This window comes from Falco punctatus (assembly GCF_963210335.1).
Source record: "Falco punctatus genome assembly, chromosome: 5".
In the NCBI taxonomy this organism is placed as follows: domain Eukaryota; kingdom Metazoa; phylum Chordata; class Aves; order Falconiformes; family Falconidae; genus Falco; species Falco punctatus.
In genome coordinates, this window is record NC_137584.1 from 1,096,453 (window position 1) to 1,118,792 (window position 22,340).

Sequence of the window (22,340 nt, forward strand, 5' to 3'; positions counted from 1 at the left end):
GATACTGCTGAAGATGGTTGGGTCTGGTGTCTGCTGTCGCTTTCCAACACCTGTTCCCGGGATGATGATGCTGGAAGCAGCTGTTCCCTTGCAGTGACTGCAGCAAAATGTCAGAGTGCTAAGCTGCTTAATTGGGCATTTTGAAAATATGTAAAATGAGTGCGCTTTGAGATGAACTTTAAAGAACGTACTGTGCAGTATCTCTATTTAGAGAAATCTGTACTGTTTTTGCAGTTACCTCTGTTTAGTAATTGCAAAGGGGTTATGTGCAAAATTGTCTGATGATAGTATGGAGAGTTTGCTGAAGGTGATGACATAATGTTTTCAGCATTTTTATATTTATTTTTCTCCATAAAATGTACTGATAGACCAGATAGGATGCTTTGCAGAAACTTTCATTCCTCCAGCAGACATTTTTTAAGATCTGTAACCACTACATGGTGTTGAGCATAAGATATTCATCTTTTTTAAGTGATTGGGGAAGGGGAAAAATGTGGTGGGTATGTACAGAGCCATCAGGTGGGCGCCCTGGACTGTGTCATTACCAGTGCTGTGCCTGCCGATTGACCTGGGGATGAATTACTAAATTTGTAATTCACTTCCCATCTGTGTGTGATCAGGTAGTATTTACTGTAGCTCATACTAATGAGATTCACAGAACTTAAACGTTATGCAAGAGCAAATCATTATCTGCGAATTGACTAAGAGAGAGGGTTTGTAAGAGCGAATTATGGTGGGTGCCAGTTCCAACCTAGACACCTACAATGGCGCTCTGATTTTTTTTATATATATACTTCTAAATAATTCAGTCTTTTCAGAGAATAACAGCAGCTTTCAAGTTAAAGTATTGATCCTTGGGTGTTCTGCTGCTCTCCAAAAGGCACAGAGGCATTCGCATCTGTGCCTTCTCTGTTCAAAGTGGCAGATCTTCGGAAAGGAGGCACAGATTGAGATTAACTATCTCCAGCTAATGATGAGGTGCTGTCACCTGACGGCACAGTCAGTTGCGAGGGGGTGGGGTGATGACCCACATTTTTGCATTTTCCTAGATATACCGTCTTCAGGCAGTTTTTACATATTTCAGTTGACAGGAACTGAAATAACCAGCTGTGGCTCTGGACTGGAGAAGTTTAATGCCAAGCACCAGTAGATGGATCATCTTTGTCTGTGCAGTTGATCTGTGGCATGTATCATACCATAATTTCAATGTTACCACGATGTGGTAACACATCAGATCTGTACATTAGAGGTATCTAAAATTGTTGAATGCAGTTTTATTAATAAAGGGATTTTTTCCTGAAGTGCTGTAGGAGACTAAATGAAAACGTACACTCCTCTCTGCAAGAAAGAAAGGGTACTACCTTGTCCCCTAGCATATCTTTTTTCCCTCAGAACAGCACCTGTCTCCTTGTAAAAACACTTTTTGCCAGAAGTCTCCTACAGGTGATGAGTTTAAATCTGGAAGAGTGAGGGAACTCCAGCTCCTTCTAGCATCTTTCCATCTGCTGGGCAGTTGGTACCTGTTGCGGCCCCACTCGCACAGAACAGCAGGATCCATCCAGGGAAGGCAGGGAGGCCACATCCTCTGGTTGAGGACTAACAGAAATAAGAAAATGGGCTGTATTCACCGAGAGTGCTCCTTCTGTACTGGGTAGCAGATTGGGGTTGTGGCACTTCAGTGAGGCTGCCACGTTTTATAGCGCTCGTGGCTGTCACAGCTGCTGCCTCTAAGAACTGCAAACTCCACAGTGCATCCCTCCTTAGCCCAGGGTCTCTGAGCGCTACTGAATCCAATCTCAAATTATGTTTGAGCCATCTGACCAACAGGGCTTTCCACTGCCTGTAACAGCCTGCAGCCGTGTGTTTAGGACGAGTAGGTCTGAGCACCTCCTGCAGCCAGCCTGATGTGACCTTGTAGGCGTCAGGTCCGAGGCTGGCAGCAGAGCAGCACCAGGATGTGGGAAGCCTTGGGCTGGGGCCACGGGGAACTGGGGGCACAGCTGAGGCAGAGCTGCTGCTTTATGGTCCGTGCTGGGGGCTGAGCCCGTGCTGTGCACAGGCAGGAACGCGGAGTCACAGCGCTGGGCCAAGCAGGGAAGAGGGAGATCGATTTCAGTCTTGTGGATAGATAGAGCCTGTGGGAAGCAAGAGGCAGTGGAGGCTAGCCCACCCCCACGGATAGGTGTCATGGATAGCCCCTGCTGCCGGTGGCCTGTATTTCTGAACGGTCGGCTGGAGAGGTCGCAGCACCAGCTGCCCTTCCGCAGGTCCTTGGAATCCCCTCCCTCCCTCAGCAGCTCCGCAAGGCACATGGCCAGGCTGGGCTCTTCATCCTCTTTCTCGCTCAACTTAAAGGGCCAGACGTGCATGATTGTAATAAGGAACTGCTGAAGTTAAGGGCCTAGATTCCACCCAAAATTAAAACTGTCTAGTTTGGGATATGATTTATACACTGAGGGTGTTCAGCAAAATTAGTATGCAAAAGGTCAATGTTCTCCAGCTCCCCAGGCCTATTAGCAAATAAATCAATCCTCACTTCTCTGCCAGTTTAGGAAGGGTCCCTGAAACAAAGCCAGCTTTTCCCTTTAGAGGCTGAACCTTCGTTGTGGCTTTCTGCCTGCTGCGAACAGAGGTGCTTCCACAGCCAGGGCTGGCACAGGCTTAGACTATAGCGGCCCAGGTAGCCACAGCTTTCCTTTCCAGCCCCAGCCGTGTGCATGGCATCTTATTTCTGTTACCTGAACAGGTCCAGAAGTGGTGTTCAGCTGAAAAATGCATTATTTTCTCCCATGCCTGCTCATGGCTGTCTGTAGTGTGATTAGCTCTGCGCAAAACGCTTATTTCTTCCTAAAACGCCCAAGAAAGATTACGTTTTGTTTTGTTTCAGCTGAATTTGCTTGTTGAGTTAGCAATAGACTCTGGGATCGTGATATGTCACTTCTGTTTTCAGTGCACTCAAGTCTGCTGTAGCAGAATGTCTGAGTTACTTGGGTTCTTGATATTCAAAATATTTTAACATTTTCAGCACCTTCTTACACAGCATGGCAAGCAGTAGTTACTAAACCAGTAGCACTAAAATAAACACAAGCCAAAAACCTGTACGGGCTTACCAGCCAGTGCTGCTGCTGGGGTCTGGATCCCATAAGGAGCCGAAGCCTTGGCAGCTGCCAGGGGGCTTGGGGACAGTGTCGTAGTGGCACTGGGGGGCTGCCGTGGCACAGGGTGAAAAGCCAGCGTGCCACCCAGGCTGCACCACACGGTCCCACCGGAGAGCAGGGCCATGTCCGATTCCCTGGGGTATGGGGGGTTCATTATAGGAAATGGGGGTCCTGGGGTGTGGGGGTTTCACCTAAAGGGGAAGGGGTTTCAGGTGTGGGTGTCGGTTTCTTTGGAGGCCTTTGGTGATGGTCTGGCATGTGGAACGATCTGGCTTCGGCGCAGAAGACGTGTGGTGAAAGGGAGGGTCTGAGACACGCACCCCCCGCCCCGAAGAAGGGAGCCGGGTGCGTGGAAGGCGCCAGCAGAGGCGCCCAGCGCCCGGGGAGGTGGGGGCTGCAGCCTGCGGGGCCGCTGGGACCCGCCCCGCTCCCGCTGCCCCGGCTGCGGCCCCGCTGGCCGAGCGGGACGGGGGGAGCGGCGGGCTGGGACCGCGGAGTCGGACCCGCCGCTCCGGGGCGGCAGCGGCGGCGGCGGCGCGCGCGGGGTCCTCTGCACGGGCGGCGGGGGCGGCCGAGGGTCTGCGGGCGCCAGGCTGGGCTCCTCGCGCGGCGGGGGGGTGGCATGGGCTCGTCTGGTGACGCGACAGGGGCGGCGGAGCTGGGAGGGGGGCGGCCAGTCGGAGGGACAGGACGCGTCCCCGGCCCTGCGCCCGCCGCAGGGAGGCGGAGCACACACCCCCTCGCTCCCGGCCGTCGGGGCTGGCGGGTGAACCGGGGCGCTGCTGGGGCTCTTTTAATCCCAGACAAACGGCGGGAGAAGCAGCGCGTTTAACGCGGGATTTTGCTGCTGCTGTGTGTATATTTAAAATAAAAAGAAAAACAAAACCAAAACCAAACCACACCATATTAAAAAAAAAAAAAAGCCCACCCAAAACCCCGAGGGGAAGGACAACAAGCGTGCTCACGACTTCCTTCCCCCCACAGAGGCACCGCGGCCTCCAGCGACCCCTCCGCCGGGCGCCCCGGAGCCCAGCCCCGAGGAGAGCGCGACCCCTCGGCGAGGAGGGGGCTGCTCCCCTGCCCTTCCCGGGGGAGTCCCGGCGGCGGCGGCGGCGGCGACCGCTTGGGGGCGCCCGCACTCCACGCGCCGCCCCGGCCCCAGCCCCAGCCCCGGTCCTGCCAGGACGGGGACCGGGACCGCGGCCGGGGCCGGGGCCGGGGCCGGGGCCGGGGCCGAGACGGGAGCCGGAGTCGGAGCCGACAGTATCTTCCCTGTGCCGAGGGGCTGCGGGCGCTGAGGCTGGTCCGCGGTGCGGGGCGAGACGAGGCTCTGCGGGCAGGAGGAGCGGGGGCGCACACCCCAGCCCCGCCGCTGTCCCCGCCTGCCCCCCCGCGCCCCCCACCTCGACCCTGGGGGAACTCGGTCCCCAGCCGCACCAGCGGCGGGTCGCTTGTCAGAGGCAACGGGAAGCCGTCTCACCCTTTTGTGCATCTTGCGGGATTTCTCCTTGCATAGGCAATTGGCAAAGGTTAGGAAGGCGTCTTCAGATCCCCTATAATCCCAGTTTAAATATTAAAAGTATAAGCAGCCTAGCCCCAGTATTTACCCATGTAACTCCGTAGATTTCCCTCCAGACCTGGACTTCTAAGAATTTACGGGACGGTTTGCGTTTCTTTTTCCCTTTTCTTTTTTTCTTCCTTTTTTTTTTTTTTTTTTTTTTTTTGTGTGTGTTAGGTTTTTTTTTCCCCACTCCCCTCCCCACCCCTTCGTATTTATTTAACAAACTAGCAGGAAAGAGGAGAGGGAAGACACCAACAATAAAAGCAGTGTTTTTATCACCGAGAGGTAGCCAGTCTCCCCAGCTGTAACGTGAGAGGAAGGCGAGATTCTGTCCCCGCCGCCTGCTTTGTCACCGGCTGGGTTTAAGTGGCCGGCACATCAACACAAAAGGCAAACACACACATCCCAAAACTCCACACAAAACCTCTATTGGCTCAATAGGAAAGATGGGTATTTTGATAAGGAAATAACCTCCCTGCTCTGGCGGGCTCTGGGCTCCGCGTCGTGCCTTCGCCGTGCTGACAGCGGCAACCGCCACGGAAAAGGGAAAGGGGGGGGGGGAGAGGGGGGGAGGTGGAATCCCTCAAGAAAGTGTTTAAGGAAAAATTAAGTCTCCAACGGGATTAAGGTTTTAATTACAAGTCCCTATCGAAGTAACATGTTTGATTAATTGATCTTATCAATTAATAGTAACCTTAATTTAAAACATGAAATATATTCGCATGAAATATACCTCAGTCCGTGTGTGTTGGGGGGGGGGGGTGGGGGGGGGGCTAAATGCTACAACCATGAGGTACCAAAGCACTAGCAGAAGAAATTGTAAAGAAGAAAGGTGCTGCTTTGGCTAGAAATAATTACTTGCGAACGGTTTGGGAAGGGCGGGGGGGGGGGGGGGGGGGCGGGGGCGGAGAAAGTGTCTGTCTGGTGGTGGGATCTATAAAAAATTGAAGTTCTTTTAAAAAGGGAAAACGGATGAATGTTTCTACCCACCAACGGTATCATTTTATCATATTTTTGGCCCGTGCTATATCAAAGAGAAAAACAAGGTAATTGGAACATGCATCAACAGTTTTCCATGAAATAAGAGTTAAAAGAAGTAATAGAACTAATCACTGTCTCCTCAAATCAAGTAGAAAACATTTCAATACACTAATTAGAGTAATTAGAATAATAAGACTGCCTATATGTGGTAAGACAATGTGTACAAACAACTTTATTTAATGTATACTGGTAATCAGCGATGCGTGCGTGCTTGAATGCTTAGTGCAATAAAATTCACCCCCGTCCGCCCAAACAATCAAATACAAATTAGTTTAATGATTGTGCCTGCTTGAACGTCTTAGAAATCCACAGGCAGAGGGAAATAAATAGCATCATCCTTGTTTGTACGTCTCCCCTACTGACCAAGGAGCTGATTCCTCCATGGACTTGGCAATGAATGACTGTAGACATGAATGAATCAAGGAGGGAAAGAGAATTAATGAATGAGTCAGGCTGGCTAAAAACAAGTCCTAACTTTCAGACGAGCGCCTCTTACAACTCCCGGGACGGGAAGGGACGGGATGGGGAAGAGGAGGGGGAGAGCCGTCTCGCCATCACTTTTACGAGCTGCCAGGATTTACCGCCCTGCGAGGAGGAGGAGGAGGAGGGGAAGCAACATCGGCCGCCAACTTCCTACGGGCCTACTCTCTTTTTCATCCTTACAAATGACATCTGCGCGGCCATGCCCGGGGACGCACGGCGCGGCCGGGCGGGCGCTAAGAGCCGCCAGGAGAGCCGCGCCCCGGGCCGGCCCCTCGCCCCCCACGGCCGGCGCCCTTGGCCGGGGGGAGGCAGCCCGCCCGCCCCGCCCCGGCGGCGCTCCCCTGGCGGGGCAGACCCCGTCCAAACGCGCCCCCTCCCCGGGGCGAGGGGGCACGGCGCCCCCGCTCCCGGCCGCCCGCCCCCCCGGGCAGGGGCGCAGCCCCACCACCCCGCCGCGCCTGCTGGGCAGTGCCTGCCAGAGTTCCTGCCGCTCCTTCGCCGCCGCCCGGGCCCCATCCCGCTCCCTGCCCGGCCGACGGGAAGGCAAGATCCGAGCCCTGAGTCCCGCAGGGAGGCCCGGCCTTGCGGCGGCGGCCGCGGGGCCGGGGGAGGGCCGAGGTGCAAGGGAAGGGGCTCCGCGCCAGCACAGGCGGGCTCCCCGGCCCCGGGGGTGCTGCGTGAGACCCCGGCACACTTGGCCCAGCTTCGGGGGTATTTACACGGGCTTCGCAAGGAGGGAGGAGACCTGCAGCGTGGGTCAGGCGGCGGGCTGGGACCGGGTGCGGCATGCAAATCCACGCACTGCGGCTCGGACTCACCTGCGGAAAAGCCCACTTGTTTGGTTTGTAATTTGGTGAGAAGTCGGGTCTGAGAAGGAGTTCTTGCTTATTATTTTACGGTATCTACTAAAACACGCTTTGGTTTTGCTCTAACTGTTCTCCCCCGAAGAAGTACCCTCTGCTCCAGGTCCTGCCCGGTGACCCGGCCGCCCGGCCGAGCCGGGGTGAAACGCGCCTTCTTCGGAGCATCTTCCTACAGCCCCGACGACAAGCGGCCGTGCCCCGAGCACAAAATACCAACTTAGCGCCCGCAACTCCGAAAAATTGTTTTTTCCTTTTTCCATCCCGAGCTTAAAGCCGCAGCGGCAGCCCAGGCCCTCGTCTCTCCCTAAACACAAAATAAAAAGACAATCCTCGTAGGAGCAGAGGACGCGGGAAAGCCACGTTTTCCAAGAGAGACCACAACGCCCAGCCTCCGTTTTTGAGGCAGCAGAAGGCCGCCGCTGCTCTGTCCACCTCCGAGAAGCCGCGGACAGTTTCCCCCTTGCTCCCACCCCCTGCCCTGCAAGGCGCTGCCCAGGCTGGGGGACACCCCGCATACACGACCCTCCCCACGGCTTTATCTAAGCCCTGAGGTTTAAACCGGACTAAGCCCGACGCGCTCACCCGCCGGTGGCTGCTCTCCCCGCCGCCGCCGGGCCCCATTGCCCACCGGGGGCCGCCGGCTCCCCTCCCAGGGAGGGCCACCCGTCCTTTTCCTTCCACACCGGAGAAACCCTGCACCGACGGCACCGAAACAAAGAGCCATCAAACCCCCGACAACGGGGCTTTGGGACAACTTCGAGACCTGGGGCCTCCCCGGCGGGCAGGGGCAGGCAGCCGGGGAGCGGGTTTTCCCCGGCGGAGCAGCCAGAGCCGGGGGGCGGCCTCAGGCTGGGGGCCAGGGTCGAGGCCGGGAACAGGAGGCCGGGGAGGCTCAGGCAGCCGGGCCCGGCCGGCCGGACCTTCGCAGAGAGGCGCCGGCCAGAAGAGCGCCCGGGAGACGGGGCACCGGAGAGGGAGGGGGTCACGGCGCAGGGGACGGGGATGACGACCCCCAGCTCCCGCCAACAAAACCCGAGGGGGTGAGAGAGACGACGGGGCGGAGCCGGGGGGCGACTCTGCCCCCGTCGGGGCTCTAGCAGGTTGCCCAGCCCGAGAGCATCAGATGGCGAGGTACCACCCCGGCCTGCTCCGCAACCTGGGGCTTTGCCGGATTATTTCCCCTTCCCCCGCTTCTCTTTCCAAGCCGCGACCTCCCTCGCCCGCCGCCGGGGGCTGGGCGGCGGCGGGAGCTTCCTGGGGCGAGCGGCGCCGACCGCTGCCTCTCTTCCCCGCAGAGCTGGGTACCGGGCGGGAGGCAATCATGACTCGAGGGCTTCGGGACACAGTCTCCTCCCGCCTGCCAATTTCGGCCTCCTTCAGAGGGAGCGAGCCGAGGAAACAGGGGGGATTTTGTTGTGGACATCTGATCTACGACCGGGAGTCCCTGCTGGCAGTGCGGGTGGGGGAGCCCTGGGAGCTGCCGCGCACCCTGACATCCACCGGCAGGTGTATCCGACGGCGGCTCCATTTCCCCCTCTTCTTTCTCTTAAAACAAAGATAGAAGGAAACGGGGGAAACGACCCCCCGGCCGGCCGGCCTCCCTGCAACAAGCCGGGAAGGACGAGAGAAGTCGCCTCCGCCCGCTCAGCTGCTCGCCGGCCGGACAGCCCCGCAGGAGCAGCCCCCGGGCGCCCACAGCGGGGGCCCGACCCCGAGCAGCGGCGGGGCCGCCCCGCCACCGGCTCCCGGCGGCCATCCCCGCCGCGTCGGGCCTGCCCCGCCGAGCACGGCACCGTCCGTCCCCGTCACCTCCAGCCCACCCGGCGCGGGAGCGCTCGCCGGTAGCACGGCCCAGTCGTCAAAGCCGAAATATTCCCCCGGCGCCCACCCGAGTGTCCTGCAGAGGGCAGAGGCTGCTCGCTTTCCGCCGCCAGTCCCGCGGGCTATTGACCAAGGACTTTCAAATCCATACCCAGCTTCAACATTTTACCCGTCAGCACGTCTGCGGTCACAAAACACTTCTTCTTTCTGTCACTTCCCTTCGAAACTATTGATAAGATCATTTAGCTGAATCTGTTCAGGATGAGTGTAATATTGACTAGGAGTTAGAAAAGATGATTAAATCTAATAAGCCCAGAAACTATCGTGAAGGGGGTGGGGGTGGAAGAAGAGCGGGGTATTGCACTCGGCAAACCGAGCCAGCCAGAAAGGACCCGAACGCACCGCCGCACGTGCGAACGCTGCTCAGTTTGATGCCGCTCGCTCCCGCGCCAGCCGCGCGGGTCCCCAGCCGGGACCCCTCCAGCAGAACCGACCGGTCGTTACGAGCACGGAGCCGCAGACGCCTGACGCGGAGGCCCGGCCCTGCCGGCTGGGTGCCGCCGCCGCGGGGCCCGGCCCGGCCCGGGGAGCGCCCGCCCGGCCCGGGGTGCGCGGCCCCGCTGGGCCCCCGCGTCCTGCCTCCCTCTTTCGAACAGTGCTCCCCATAACTAAGCCCCGCCTTTTTGTTTTTCTTTTTGTAAGGAGTCAGACCTTAAATTCTCAAAGGGAAGGAGGAGAGCCGAGCCTCTCCCCGCGCCTCCCGCCAGAACACGCAACTCACTGGAGGGGCTGTGACACCCCTACCCGCACACACACCAAGGCTCCAGAACACACGGCTGGGCTCCTCCGCGGGGAGACACAGCCAACACCGCTCCTCAAGCTCCTGAAAGACCCTGGAAGTTATGAGCGTGGAACCTCTCGGTATAGGCATCAAATTTATTCCAAAAATTCCATGAAATATAAAGGAATGGCGGTGCTGTTACACAGAACTCAACTCAGTATAAGTACTGCGGTGTTCTCCCTCCAAATCTTAAGAACTATGCAAATCTGTCCTATCTTTAAAAATAAAATATTTTTCAATAATTAGAACAAACTATGAAGGTATTGTGCATTTCTGTTTTATGTAGATAATAAAATATTACTTTAACATAAATATATAAGGATCTCTGCGCTTTTATTTTTCCCCACAAGCACATCCAAATGTACCAAAACAAAGTATTTTTAAAGAGACTGAACCAAAAAAAAAAAAAAATTACATCCCATATAGATTTTGTTCACCTACTCATTTAAAGCTACAGAAAAACAGTTTCCAGAACCTGTTTGCTTTAAAAGAAATAAATATACATTGAGGCAGGCCACTTAAAAATGATATGAAAATATTTCCCTGGGTAGCATTTAAAAAAAAAAAAAGAAAAATAGACAAAGAAAACATTGAAACTATTTCTGCATTTCAAAGGACAAATATTAAACATATATACATAGTGGTAAGGTTTGCGTGGTAACTTTTTTTTTATTTTAGTAAACCTATTTGGAGTTTGAGACTTTTCTCAAACATCCTCTCGACTCCGTTTTCTGACCTTACGCACGTATTAATAAGTGTCTGAAAGTTCATTTCCTCCCTTTACCACTGGATCTGCCCTGATATGATTCACTTCACTAGGCGCTAGTCCTCAACACTTTAAATAACAAGCAGCTCAATACATGGAAAAAAAAAAAAAAAAAAAAAAAAAAGAGAAAAGCCTGGTGCCCGTATCTTTGTGACAATTGTTGGAAAACTAGGAAAAAGGCTAATGCATGTGCCTCTTAGAAATCATCATCTGTCTTACCAAGGAGAAAGAAAGAGAGAAAGAAAGAAAGGGAGAGAGAAAGAAAAAAGGAAAGAAAACTCAATGTCACAGGCGCTTTAAAAGACAATGAGAAACATACTCTAAAGCCTTAGCTACTGAATGCAATATTTATAGGAGAGTTCTGCGAGAGAATGCTTCACTGTTTTTTCTCCATAATTGTCCAACACTCAACTAAGTAAACTTTTAGATTATAAAAATGCTTTGTCTCTATAGCACCCGTTTGTGCTGACTAAATGATCCTTTTATGAATTTATAACTATCATAGTTTAAAGTTCTTCTAATGTATATGCATAGCTGTGTGTGTGCATAAGTACACAAACACGCACGCAGACACACGCACATACATGCGCTGCTCCAAGGTCCCGCTCCTCTGCTTCCCTTTAGAGCTTTTTGTTTTCCTTATTTTTTGCTTTTTTTTTTTCCCCGTGGGTTTTTCTCTTTTTTTTTTTTTTTTTTTTTTTTTGGAAAGTTAACCGTTTCCCATCAAGATAATGTCACAAAATGCACTTTAAAACTACTAACGAAGGGGGGGAAAACCGCATTGAAAAATGGCATATTTTTTCGCCCCATTTCATTTCATTCCCCAGTGAAAGACACAAGGCTATCCAAGTTAAAACTGGTCCTTTCCTTCAATAAATGATACCGCAATCTGGCCAAAGGACGTGCGTGTGTGTGTGTGGGGGCTAGATACAAACAGGAAAAAAAATATACGAAAAGTAAAAGCAAAGAAGGAACGCACAGGGTCTCTGCGGAGAGTAGGAGGCAGCGTGTTTACACGCAGGTGTAAGCACCCGGCCACCCCCCCTCGGGCCCAGCAGCTCCTCGGGCTCTCGCTGGCTCTTGCCTTGATGCGAAACTGCTCAATGAAAGAAAGTTTGGAGGCTGACATCTGCCCGGGCTGCCCGGGCAGTGGGACCGGGGATGCCAAAGGCACGCACGGGGAGCCTCGGGGGGAGGAGGGGGAAGGAAGGGGTCTGGGGTGGGGGTGAAGCTAAATAATCCCCTCTCCCTCTCAAGGGAATGCCACTTTCTCCGGGAAAACTCTGGAAACGTGTTGTTTCGTCTCCACCTTTCCCACATTGGGCCTTGCTCGCCCGCACTGGCACAGTCTGGAAGGGCTGCATATATTTTTTTTCCTCCCCCTCTGGCTGTGCCTCGGCCCCCGGACACACTGCCCGAAAATGAAGTTTACTTTGTCGATTTGCATTATTCTCCGTTCTCCGAACTCGACTCTTGCCGTTGAAGGCATACATTAAGCAATTACGAGAGTCACGTCTCTGGAGAATGGAAGCTGGTGGTGCATATATATGTGTATATAGATATTATATATATGTGTATATATGTACGTCTATGCACGCATGCATATGTATACATACATACAGATATATGCATTCTTTTTTGCTACGGTAAAAGGAGAAAATAAGCGTTACACATATTTAAGAAGACTTGTTTATAACAAAAGTTCACATATACACATAAAGCAAAGGCTGAAACACAGTAACATATTGTAGACCGGTCACTGGTTGACTAACGCTCACCGTGGAAAATGCAAGTCATTTGCAAAATTAAGGTCGGAAAGGAAGGGGGAAAAAAAGAAGAAAAAAACAATTTGTTTATGTAAACTTCGATTTTCTTGCAGTGCAAATTGGTACGGTTAAATACTGTCTACATCAAAAGGGATAGCTTTTCCTTTCTCTTGTTTTTTTTTTTTGGTTTTTTTTTTTCGTATATTCCTACAGGGGATCCACAGAAAATAAACACAGCAGCATGTGCCAATACCGAGCGACATTCCACAATGCAATCTGCCTTTGTGTGGCGGGAGGGGGCTGCGGAGGGGACCCGAGGCGGCTGCGCCCCCCCCCCCCCCCCTCCCTCCTCCCGCCCCCTCCCCGGCCGGGCAGCGCCGTATTTTTTCGCCAGCGAGCAAGGGAGTTTTGTGCGAACCGCTTTCGCCCTGCGCCTGCCCTGCCGGTGCCTGCCTGCCTGCCTGTGCGCGGTACTCACTCCACTCCGGTGCACGGGCACTCGCCTGGAAAGGTCAAAATACAGCATCGCACCTGCTACCGTCTAAGGGACAGTCCGGTGCAGGTGCTTTGTCTGTCTGTCTGCTGTGATTCGCGCTCGCCCTCTCGCTCGCTCGTTTTTTGTTTTGTTTTCTTTTTTTTTTGAGCGTTTTTTTTTTAGTTTTTTTGTCTTTTTTTTAAAGATAGGAGAAAATAAAAAAGTAAAACAAAAAAGAGAAAAAGGAGGACAATCAAAAGTTGGGGGAAGGAGGAGGAGGAGAAGGAGGAGGAGAAGGAGGAGGAGGGGCCGGGCGCCCCCGCCGCGAGTTCACTGCACGGGGGTCTGCACCCCGTGGTGCGGCGGCGTGTCCCTGCTGGCCCCGTACACGTCCTCGGCGCCCGGCAGCGTCCCTCCCGGGGGAGTCATGCGCTTCTCTTTCTGTCTCCTGTTACAAAACCACACTCTCACCACCTCCTTCTCCAGCTGTAGGCTGTCCGCGAGCGAGGTGATCTCCTGGGCGGAGGGCTTGGGGCACTTGAGGAAATGGCTCTCCAGCGCGCCCTTGACGCTCACCTCGATGGAGGTGCGCTTTTTCCGCTTGCGGCCCTGCGCCGCGATCTTGTCTATGCTGGTGGGGCTGCCCGAGGAGGAGTCCGCCTCCTCCAACCACTTGTTCAACAAAGGCTTCAGCTTGCACATGTTCTTGAAGCTGAGCTGCAGGGCCTCGAAGCGGCAGATGGTGGTCTGCGAGAAGACGTTGCCGTAGAGGGTGCCCAGCGCCAGCCCCACGTCCGCTTGGGTAAATCCCAGTTTGATGCGCCGCTGCTTGAACTGCTTGGCGAACTGCTCCAGGTCGTCCGAGGTCGGCGTGTCCTCGTCCGAGTGCGGGTCGTGGTGCGGCGGCGGCCCGGGGGGCGCGGTGGCGGCGGCGGGCGCCGGCCCGGCCGCCCCGGGGTGGGGGCCGTGGGGCGGCGGCGGGTGCTCGGGGCCGTGGTGCGGTGGCCCGGGCGGCCCCGGCGGCGGCTCCTCGTGGGCGTCGCGCAGGCCGTGGTGGTGCAGCGCCGGCTGCGCGGCGCCCAGCATGCCGTTGACGGTGAAGCCGGGCGGCTGGGAGTAGAGCAGCCCCGCCTGCGCGCCGTTGGCCGCGGCCATGCCGGGCGGCAGGTGCGCCGCGCCGCCCGCCCGCCACGCCGCCGCCGCCGCCGCCGCCGCCGCGTGGTGCCCGCCGCCGCCGCCGTGGTGCACCAGGTGCGGCGCCCGCCCCGGCGGCGGGTGCTGCGGCGGCGGCAGCTCGTCGCCGCGCCCGCCCGCCTGCACCACCGCCGGCTTTATGTCGGGCTGGCCCAGCGCGCCCGCCGACCAGGGCGCCTCGCCCCCGCCGCCGCCGCCGCCTCCCCCGCCGCCGCCGCCGCCGCCGCCGCCGGGGCCGCCGTGGGACAGCGCCGCGATCCACTGGTGAGCGTGGCTCAGCGGGTGCCCGTTGCTCTGCAGCGCGTAGTCCGCCTGCACCAGGGCGCCGGCGTCGCGGTAGCCGCCGCCGGGCTGCATGCCGCCGGGCGGCTCGGCGTGCACCATGGGGGAGCCGGAGGCGAGCAGGCTGTAGTGGTTGGAGGCTGCGGTCGCCATGACTCGCCGAGCCGCACTGATCGCACCGGTTAAAGGCGCCGCGCATTTGACAGCTACTTTTTCGCCTCGGGCGCCGCGCGGCGCCCGCGCCCCCCCGGCCCGCGCGGCGGGGCCCACAGCGAAGGCACGCGCGGCCGCCCCGCCCCGCCGCCGCACACCATTGGCTGGCCGCGCCCTGACGGACGCGAGCGCCCCTGGCGACCGCCGCCGCCGCCACCCACCATTGGCGCGACCCGGCGGCGGCGCCCCGCCCCCTGCCCCGCCCCCGACCGCCCTCTGGAACCCAACTCCGAGGGGGAACGGGGCGCGGGGGAGCGGCGGCCGCGGGGCGGGGGACGGCGGCGGCGGCGGCGGCGGCGGGGCGGGAGGGGAGGGGAGGGGAGGGGACGGCAGGAGAGGGGAGGGGAGGGGGCGCGCTCCGCCGCCGGCCCCGCCCCGCCGGGCCGCCTCCGCTGCGGCCCGCACCGCACCGCACCGCTCCGCACCGCACCGCACCGCGCCGCTGGCGGGAGCCGCCTGCCGCTGCCGGCCCGCCCGCCGGCTCCTGTTGCTCGCACCCCGACGCGGGTCCCTGCGCGGAGCCCGACCGTGCCGCCCGGGGTGCACCCCAACTTTCTCAGCCCAGCCGAGCGCCCGCAGCGCCGCCCCGCAGCCGGCCCCGCGGCGGAGCCGGGGAGTGCCGCGCCCCCGGGGGCGGGGAGCGGGCGTCCCCCTCCCTGCCTGCCGGCCCCGGCCTGCCGGCGCTGCCCGGAGCGCACCGCTCCGCCGGGGGTGTCGGGGCTTCGCACCTCGGCACCGCAGCGGCGGCATTGTTCTGCTTGTCCCGTCCCGGGGGGACGGGGTGCCCGCGGGTCCGCCTCAGCGGCGCTAGCGGCTCTGCATCGGTACGGAAGATCTGGGGGGAGGGAGCGGGGGTGATGGAGAAAGAAAAAAAATTAGAAAAACAGAGAGGGATAGCGGCGGGGGGGTGTGGGTGGGGGGCGGGGGAGAAGTTGCGGCCCGGACAGGAAGGAAGGAGACCCTGGAACTGGATCCGGATTTCCTAGGAATGAGCAGAGCCCGGCTGGCCGCGGCGAAAAGAGTTCACTGCCCATTTTTGAGCTGGAAGCCATAGCTTTGTCTCGAAAATAAACTGCTCACGGGGGTAGGTGCGCCTCGCAGGCTCCCGCTCTCTTCATCGGAATAATACAATAGGGCGGACCGGGGAATTTATTACTACTAACAAGAAACAGCTTTCTTCTGCGAGTTGTTTATAAATCATCGTATTTAACATGAGCGCTGGAAAGGCTCCTTGCCTGGAAATATTCCTCTGCGTGGGGGTGTGGAGGAGCGGGGGGATGGGCTCCTGCACATAAACATATACACAGAAGCAGCATAAACAGGATATCCAGTGCCCTGAGACAAGGGGCGCAGCAGGAGTTACCTCGTTTCGTTAGTTTAGCGGCGTATCAAGAGCTCCTTCTGCCGGGGGGTGAGGAGGGAGGGAGGGAGGGAGGGAGAAGGGGGGGACGGGACTGGGGGACACAACAACAAACTTTGTCCATGAAAGAGTGGAGATTCTTCTTAAGGGTTGTTTGTTGGTTTGTTTTTTTTTTTTTGCCCCTCTTTCTTCGAGGTGCAGGCTCAGGGAAGAACAATACTGCGTGTTCCGCGAGTGTCGCGGGGAGGGAAGTCAGTGCCTCTGTAGTGAAGCTCTGCCTTTTGTTTCCAGTGTGGAAGCAACTGAGCACCCAGGAATTTCATAATTTGATGCTCATTTTCTTGTCTCTCTCCTCCCAGTTAGGTGTAGACCAATGAGTTGAAACACAACAACGCGGGAAGTCCGCAGCAGGCTTGCGCCAGAGCATCGCGGGGACCGTCCTGGGAGAGTCGCCCTGCTCCCCGCGTCCGGGCCAGCCCTCCCGCCCCGCTCACGGGGCCGCTGGGGCGCTGTCGGGGCGCCCTTCCCGCCCGCCGCCTCCAGGGCCGCTGCCAAAAGTTTGTGCCACACGAGGGGCCACGCCACTCGTCATTCTCAGGGCTAGCTTGTCACGCGGGTGCCTCTGGCATGCGGGGCTCGGCCAGCACGGACCTACCCCGGTGACCGTCCGAGGGAAGTCGCCGGTGCTCCGGCACCCACGGCCTGTGCGCGCCCCACGGACAGCTGGTCCCCGTGGGGTGCTGGCAGCGCCGCGCTCCCCGCGGCTCGCCACGACGAGGAGGCGGGATACGGGGGTCAGCGAGCTCCAGCCATCACTTTTTTTTTGGGGAAACCCCCTCCGGCACTGCCCCGGTCGTGCATCTCTTCCCCCCCACCTCCGACCCTCCGTCCTGCACGGCTGCCTGGCAGGTGATGCCTGCCGTCACCGACCTGCGTGCCTCTGACGCCTGCCGCCCCAGCGGCAGATCTCAAAGGCTAACGGTAATCACACAATTACCGAAGTAGCAACACGGCATTAGTAGGCGGACAAAACCCGAGCCCCGCAGCAAAGCCCCTCGCCGTCCCTCCTGCCCCCTCCCCGGCTGAGCGCACGCCTATGGAGTCGCAGCTGGGAGCAGCGAGGAGCGCGACCGGTGCATTCAGAGGCGCCGCAGACTCCACCTCCTCGTCCTCCCCATCATTGTTAGCCCTGTCATTAATACCGCTCCTTAAGCATCCTTCGCTCCCGTCTCCCCCCGCGGAGGGGAGCGCCGGGCAGCGAGCGCCCGACCGCCGCGCCGCTGCCCTCCGTGGGCTCCGACTCCGGCCGCCGCTCGGGTCCGAGGCGCTCGGGATGTGAAAGAGACAGTCATGGGGCCCCTTTCTGGCGGAGCTGACCCCGCGGGATTAGAGGTCTCACCAGCCTTTCTTTCCTTTTTTTCTGCTCGTATAAAAGCAGGTTGAAGGTGATGCGGTGTCTTGGGCAGACACTGCAGTGTTTTGATTCAGCTCAGCCCTTTTCACTGTTCAAAGCAGCTGTTCAAATACTAGGGCTGCTTACTTTGACGTGAAGAAGATTTTCAAACAACCCCAAAAGCTTTGAACTGACAGGCCTCCTTGATATCTCCTTCATTGCAGTGCAGCTACTCGAGAATATTCGCTATAAAATACATAGAGCGCCACTTAACTGGAGCTCTCTCCTGGCTGGGAGGCGAGGTGCTGCATACACATCAGGTGCATGCAGAGGGACGCTAGCGGGCTCCGGGAGCCCTCCGGCCGCCCCACGCCTGGCCACCCCGCCGCCCGGGGGTCCCCTGCCCGCCACCCGCCTCGAGCTGCTGCGGCGGGCTCCGGCTTGCGAGGTGCTGGGCTCCCTGGCGTTTCAGCTCCTCACGTGCCGGAGGGAAAGCTGCATTTCCAGCAGCAGCACACGAGCACGGCTCGTTCCTAGCGAGCCTCGGCTCCCAGGCGCTGCTCATCAGCCTCCCCGGCTCTGGGGCTGGGGCAGCGCTCTTCAAACACACGCTCTTGCCTGCGCTTGAGTGCGTGGGTTTGTAGGGGGGGGGGGGGATAGTATGTATCGCATATGCCTGTTCGAAGTAGAAGTGAAGAGCTTATTGTAAACTCTGGTCTCAAAGCCTTGAGTTAGATTCACGCAGCTAAAAGGAAAGGGGGGGGGGGGGGGGGGAATCCCCGCGCCTCCTTTCTGCCTCTCTATTATCTTCCCATTAGATGTTGTTTTAGGAGGAAATGCGCCAGGAGTGCAAAGACGCGGCGAGTTGCTCAGAGAATTGCTGGGTGCAATAAACGTGAGGCTCCTGGTGCTCCCTTTAAAGGCCAACTTGGAAGATTTGTGCTTATTGCTGGGGCGCATTTAATGCACCTTTTGTGAGATGGGGTTGTTTTGATCTCTGCTTCCTTTTTAACCTTTCTCTATGAGGTATTCAAGCCTCCGCTTTCGTGTGGCTCTTTCCAGTGTTGCTCCAAGGAGTCTTGATTCGGTGGAGAGACCCAAGACATGAATGAAACTTCAACTTTAAGGGCCTGCAGAGAGACAAAACTGAGGCCGGGGCTTCACAAGTGATTGCTTTAAAAAAATCCAATCTACACAAAGAGGCAGCTGGCTGCTTTAATGAAAACTGCTTAAAGCTGCAAGAACCGCAGCCTCAGGGATGTATTTATAAGATGACTCAAAAGCTACACTTTCAAGTTGCTTCTCCTCGGGGTAGATATAACAAACACATTTAACTAAGAAATCTAAACAAAAAGGACAGAAATTGATAACTTTGATTGCACAAGCTCACATTACCCATTGAAATTAAAATCCGCCATCTAAATAGATTTCTTCACCTATCTCTAGAGGAAAGAAATCTCTCTCCCTGCATATATAGATATACTTGCACATATATTTAATATCATATACATTTTGCCTTGCTAGAATACTGATTATCCCAGAAGATAGAGAGGTGTGGAATTAAAAGAAGGAGAAAAAAAAAAAAGTTCCTGTAAAGTTTGTATTAATGTTCATTTCCAACCTTCCCCACAACTCTATTCTTCCGGCCACTTCATTCATCAGAGACTCTGCTATTTTATCTGCATCACTGTTTAAACTAGTCGGATATAATGTTCTAAGTTCAGTATTTGAAATTACATTATTTGAATTCACGGATATTAATCTTTTCCCTTCATCCTGCAGTTCTGAATCTTGTCATTAAAAATGATCCACCCTTTGTAGTCCACAAGTGAATATTTTATAGACAGATACCGCTATGAAGACTTCTAACACAACGTCAACCAGTCAGACTTAGCTGTTGCAGGGATTACTTTGAGTAATTTATCAAAGGCAGGCTGCTAAATTTTGAGTGGTGAATATGAGGCCTTGGGGGGGAAAGAAGCAGAAGAAGCAGAAAAAAAACCCCAACACAAATTCCATCAGTCTACGAGATAAATTCTAGTTGGAGTTAATACAGCTTGTTTATTGAATTCTCGGAGACAGACCCAGATGCGATTGGTGCTGCGGAGTTCGCAATTTAGTGTTCAAAAGCCTGGCTGGGAACTGACCGCCCGCGATCGAGCTGGAAGGGCGTTTCTTCTGGCGTGAAAAGCAGGTGAATTGGCAGGAGAGGGGAGGCGATCCAGCCTCTCCGGCACGGGAGAGCGGTTTCAGCCGGGACTTTCCAAAGCCAGCGCTGTCCGGAGAATTGTGCAGGACGAAACACAGCAACAGATTAAAAAAAAAAGAAAAAAAAAAAAGAAAAAAAAAAGGGGGGGATGAGGGCTGGGAAGGAAGAGCGAGAGAAAAGTGCCCAGCTTTCTCTGACAAATCTAACAGTTGCTTTTTTGTTTGTTTCGTTCAGTGATCACGTCTGATGGAGACGAGCAGACACCCCGGGAAGAGCTCAGATAAATTGTGTCCCTGCTTCGCCGGGGGACACGATCCTCCCTCCCCCCTTTCAGCTTTCGGGGCACTTTTGGGCACAACTCCGGCTCTTCTCCCGAAACGCCTTCTCAGAGGGCTCTTGGCCATCACTGCCCCGCTCCGCCACTCGCGGTGCGAAGAAGAGGCTGCTCCGGGCTGGGGACGCTGTTTTTCGCCACCAAAGAGGCGACCTCGGGAGCCGGGAGCCGGCCGGGGCTGAGCACCGCCGGGGCTGCGGGAGGCACCGCTTCGGCCCCAGCCGCGCAGTGACACGGGGCTGGGGGCGGCCGGGGTGCGGGGTCCTGCTAGACCCCTCCCAGCCCCAAACCCCTGCAGCCCAGTGCAGCGGGGGGCAGACCCCCCCGGCAGGAGGGAATTCGCTCATCCCGCTGGCAAGGGTGGCTGGGGGGAGCGGGGCCCCCGGCTGGGGGGCGACTCGCGTGTGTGCCCCCCCGGGTCCCACGTGGGGGTCGGCCCGGTCCCGGCGGGGCTGAGCGTGGCGCGGCCGCCCCGCGCCGGGGTTTGCGCCGGAGCCTGCCCCGGGGGGGGAGAGGCGAGAAGGGGAGGGGGCTGGAAACTTTCTTTCGCTCGGCGAGGAAGAAGAGGAGCGAGGCGAGTAGGAAGGCTGGGCCATTGTCCACAGAGGGTGCATTTTTGTCAGGCTGGCGTTGGTTGCTATAGTGAGGAGGGAAGGGGAGAGAGATTGGAGGGAAAGGGAAAGAAAAAAACACCCAACCCCAAACCAAACAGAGGAGCACAGTTCGCTTCCCTCCGCTCTCCCGGCTCCAGCCGGCAGCGCTGCCCGCTCCCAACCAAAATAAGAGCGCGCCGCGGGCTGCCCCGGGCTCCCGGCGGGACGCGACGGGGTGAGGGGCCGCCCCGGCCCGGGTCCCGGCCCCGCGGAGAGCAGCGGAGCGGCCTGCGTACTGCACCGCACCGCACCGCGCCCGCCGCCGGGGAGCGGGGAGCAGCGGGGCCGGCCCGGCGGGATCCGAGCGCTCCTGGCTGCGGGGCAGCAAACACGTAGAGCTGCGGGCTGCCCCGAGTCATACAGCCCAACACCACACCTGATCCAGCGCCTACTCACTTGGTCACAGTGGCTTCGCACCCCGCAGAGCATCCGTGACACTGATCCTGACATGAGCTGCGTGGGGTTTTGTGGGGTGGTTTCGTAGCGGTTTTTCCCCCCCTTTTTTTCTCTAAATAATTTAAAGGGGGAGGGGGGGGGAATAACTTCTTCCGTTGCAAATGAACAGCTCTTTAATTTTAAAAGAGACTCTTATTTTGCAGCGGTGTTTTTTGTTGCCTTGCTATTGAACTTTGAAAATAGTGTGGCGGGGGAAGGCAATAATGAAGGGTCTCAGAGGCTTAAGATTTAGTTAAGTGAGTGACTCAAGATGGCACAAAGAAAGTTAGTTACTTAGTTAATTGAGAATTATTCACCTTCTGAGATCGGCGCAGCAGTTTGTTCAGATGACAGTGCGAACTTGGGGCGGGGGGAGGCAGGAGGCAGTAGGCAGGCAGGGGAGGAGGCAGATTTCACTTGTGGTTTTTTTCCAGGACAAGTTAAATTGCAGCTGAAGGAGAGAGGTCAGTATCTTTTCAAATCAATCTCTCTGTCTGTCTGCCTGTGTCCCCATCTATTCCCTGTAAAGGGAAAAGCTCCAACTTTGTTCCTCCATCTGTTCTGTATCATCTGCAATCGACAGTTCTTTAGATTGCATGCACTTTTGCTCCCGATGAAGTGAAACTTTAAAGGTGTACAGTCACTTATCTGAAATAGGAAAAAAAGGCAAGTCGTTTTTTCCAGTCTTATAGGAGAATAGTTCTCTTCCCGTGCAACTGTTAAACCTCTCTCTCTCGCTCATTTTCGAATTGTAGTTGACAAGTTTTATTTCAAAAACACTTTACAAGTCACCACTTAATGCATTATTCACATTTAAAAAAAATGCTTGAGAGAAATCACGTTAATGAAGAGAACATTTGTAGTAATTTGGTGATAATTATCAGAATCACCAAATATTCGCAAAGGCTTTAACATTACGTGTTGGAAGAAAAGCAAAACACATTACTTTAATAGTCTGATATGCAAACTATGGACCATTCAATTACATGGCTTAATAATGCATACATGATGTGATCTTGTTATTGGGATAGGAAGGGTTGCAGTAATTCACTCCAAAGACCAAGTGTGCTCTTACATTCAGTAAAATCCATTGCCATGGATCAGGGGCCCCTGCCAAACTACGTTTAAGAGAATAAAAATTAATGACTGAGAATTTGAGCGTTAAATTAACATTAATTATATGACCTGCCTGCTGGAAAGATTAAATTTCTTACGCCCTAATTAGATAACGTCTCCTCATACATCAAACAATTTCCATTTCCAGATTTCAGGATTAAAATGCAGGCTGGGAAGACCAGCCCGGCTCGGTCACGGGCGCCCGCCGGCCGCACGGAGCGCTCCCGACCCCGGCCCGCTGCTCGCAGCCCCGGGGCTCGGCGGGGGCTGGCAGCGGGCGGGGGAGCAGCTCCGGGTCAGCCGCTTCTCTGACCGGGGTGCCTGCTGCCCGCGGCCCGGGACGCGGCGGCGGGGCCGGGAGGGCGCGGAGGATGCG

General features: G+C 56.3%; 1 protein-coding gene across 1 annotated transcript; it reads right to left on the bottom strand.

The window, feature by feature from the left end:
* Window positions 1-13,105: 13,105 nt before the first annotated feature.
* On the bottom strand, window positions 13,106-14,784 carry POU3F2 (POU class 3 homeobox 2; the record flags this gene model as incomplete). Its single annotated transcript, XM_080388047.1, has 1 exon — window positions 13,106-14,784. Exon 1 carries the CDS (start codon window positions 14,402-14,404, stop codon window positions 13,106-13,108), a length of 1,299 nt encoding a protein of 432 aa, XP_080244173.1. The 5' UTR covers window positions 14,405-14,784.
* Window positions 14,785-22,340: the final 7,556 nt, after the last annotated feature.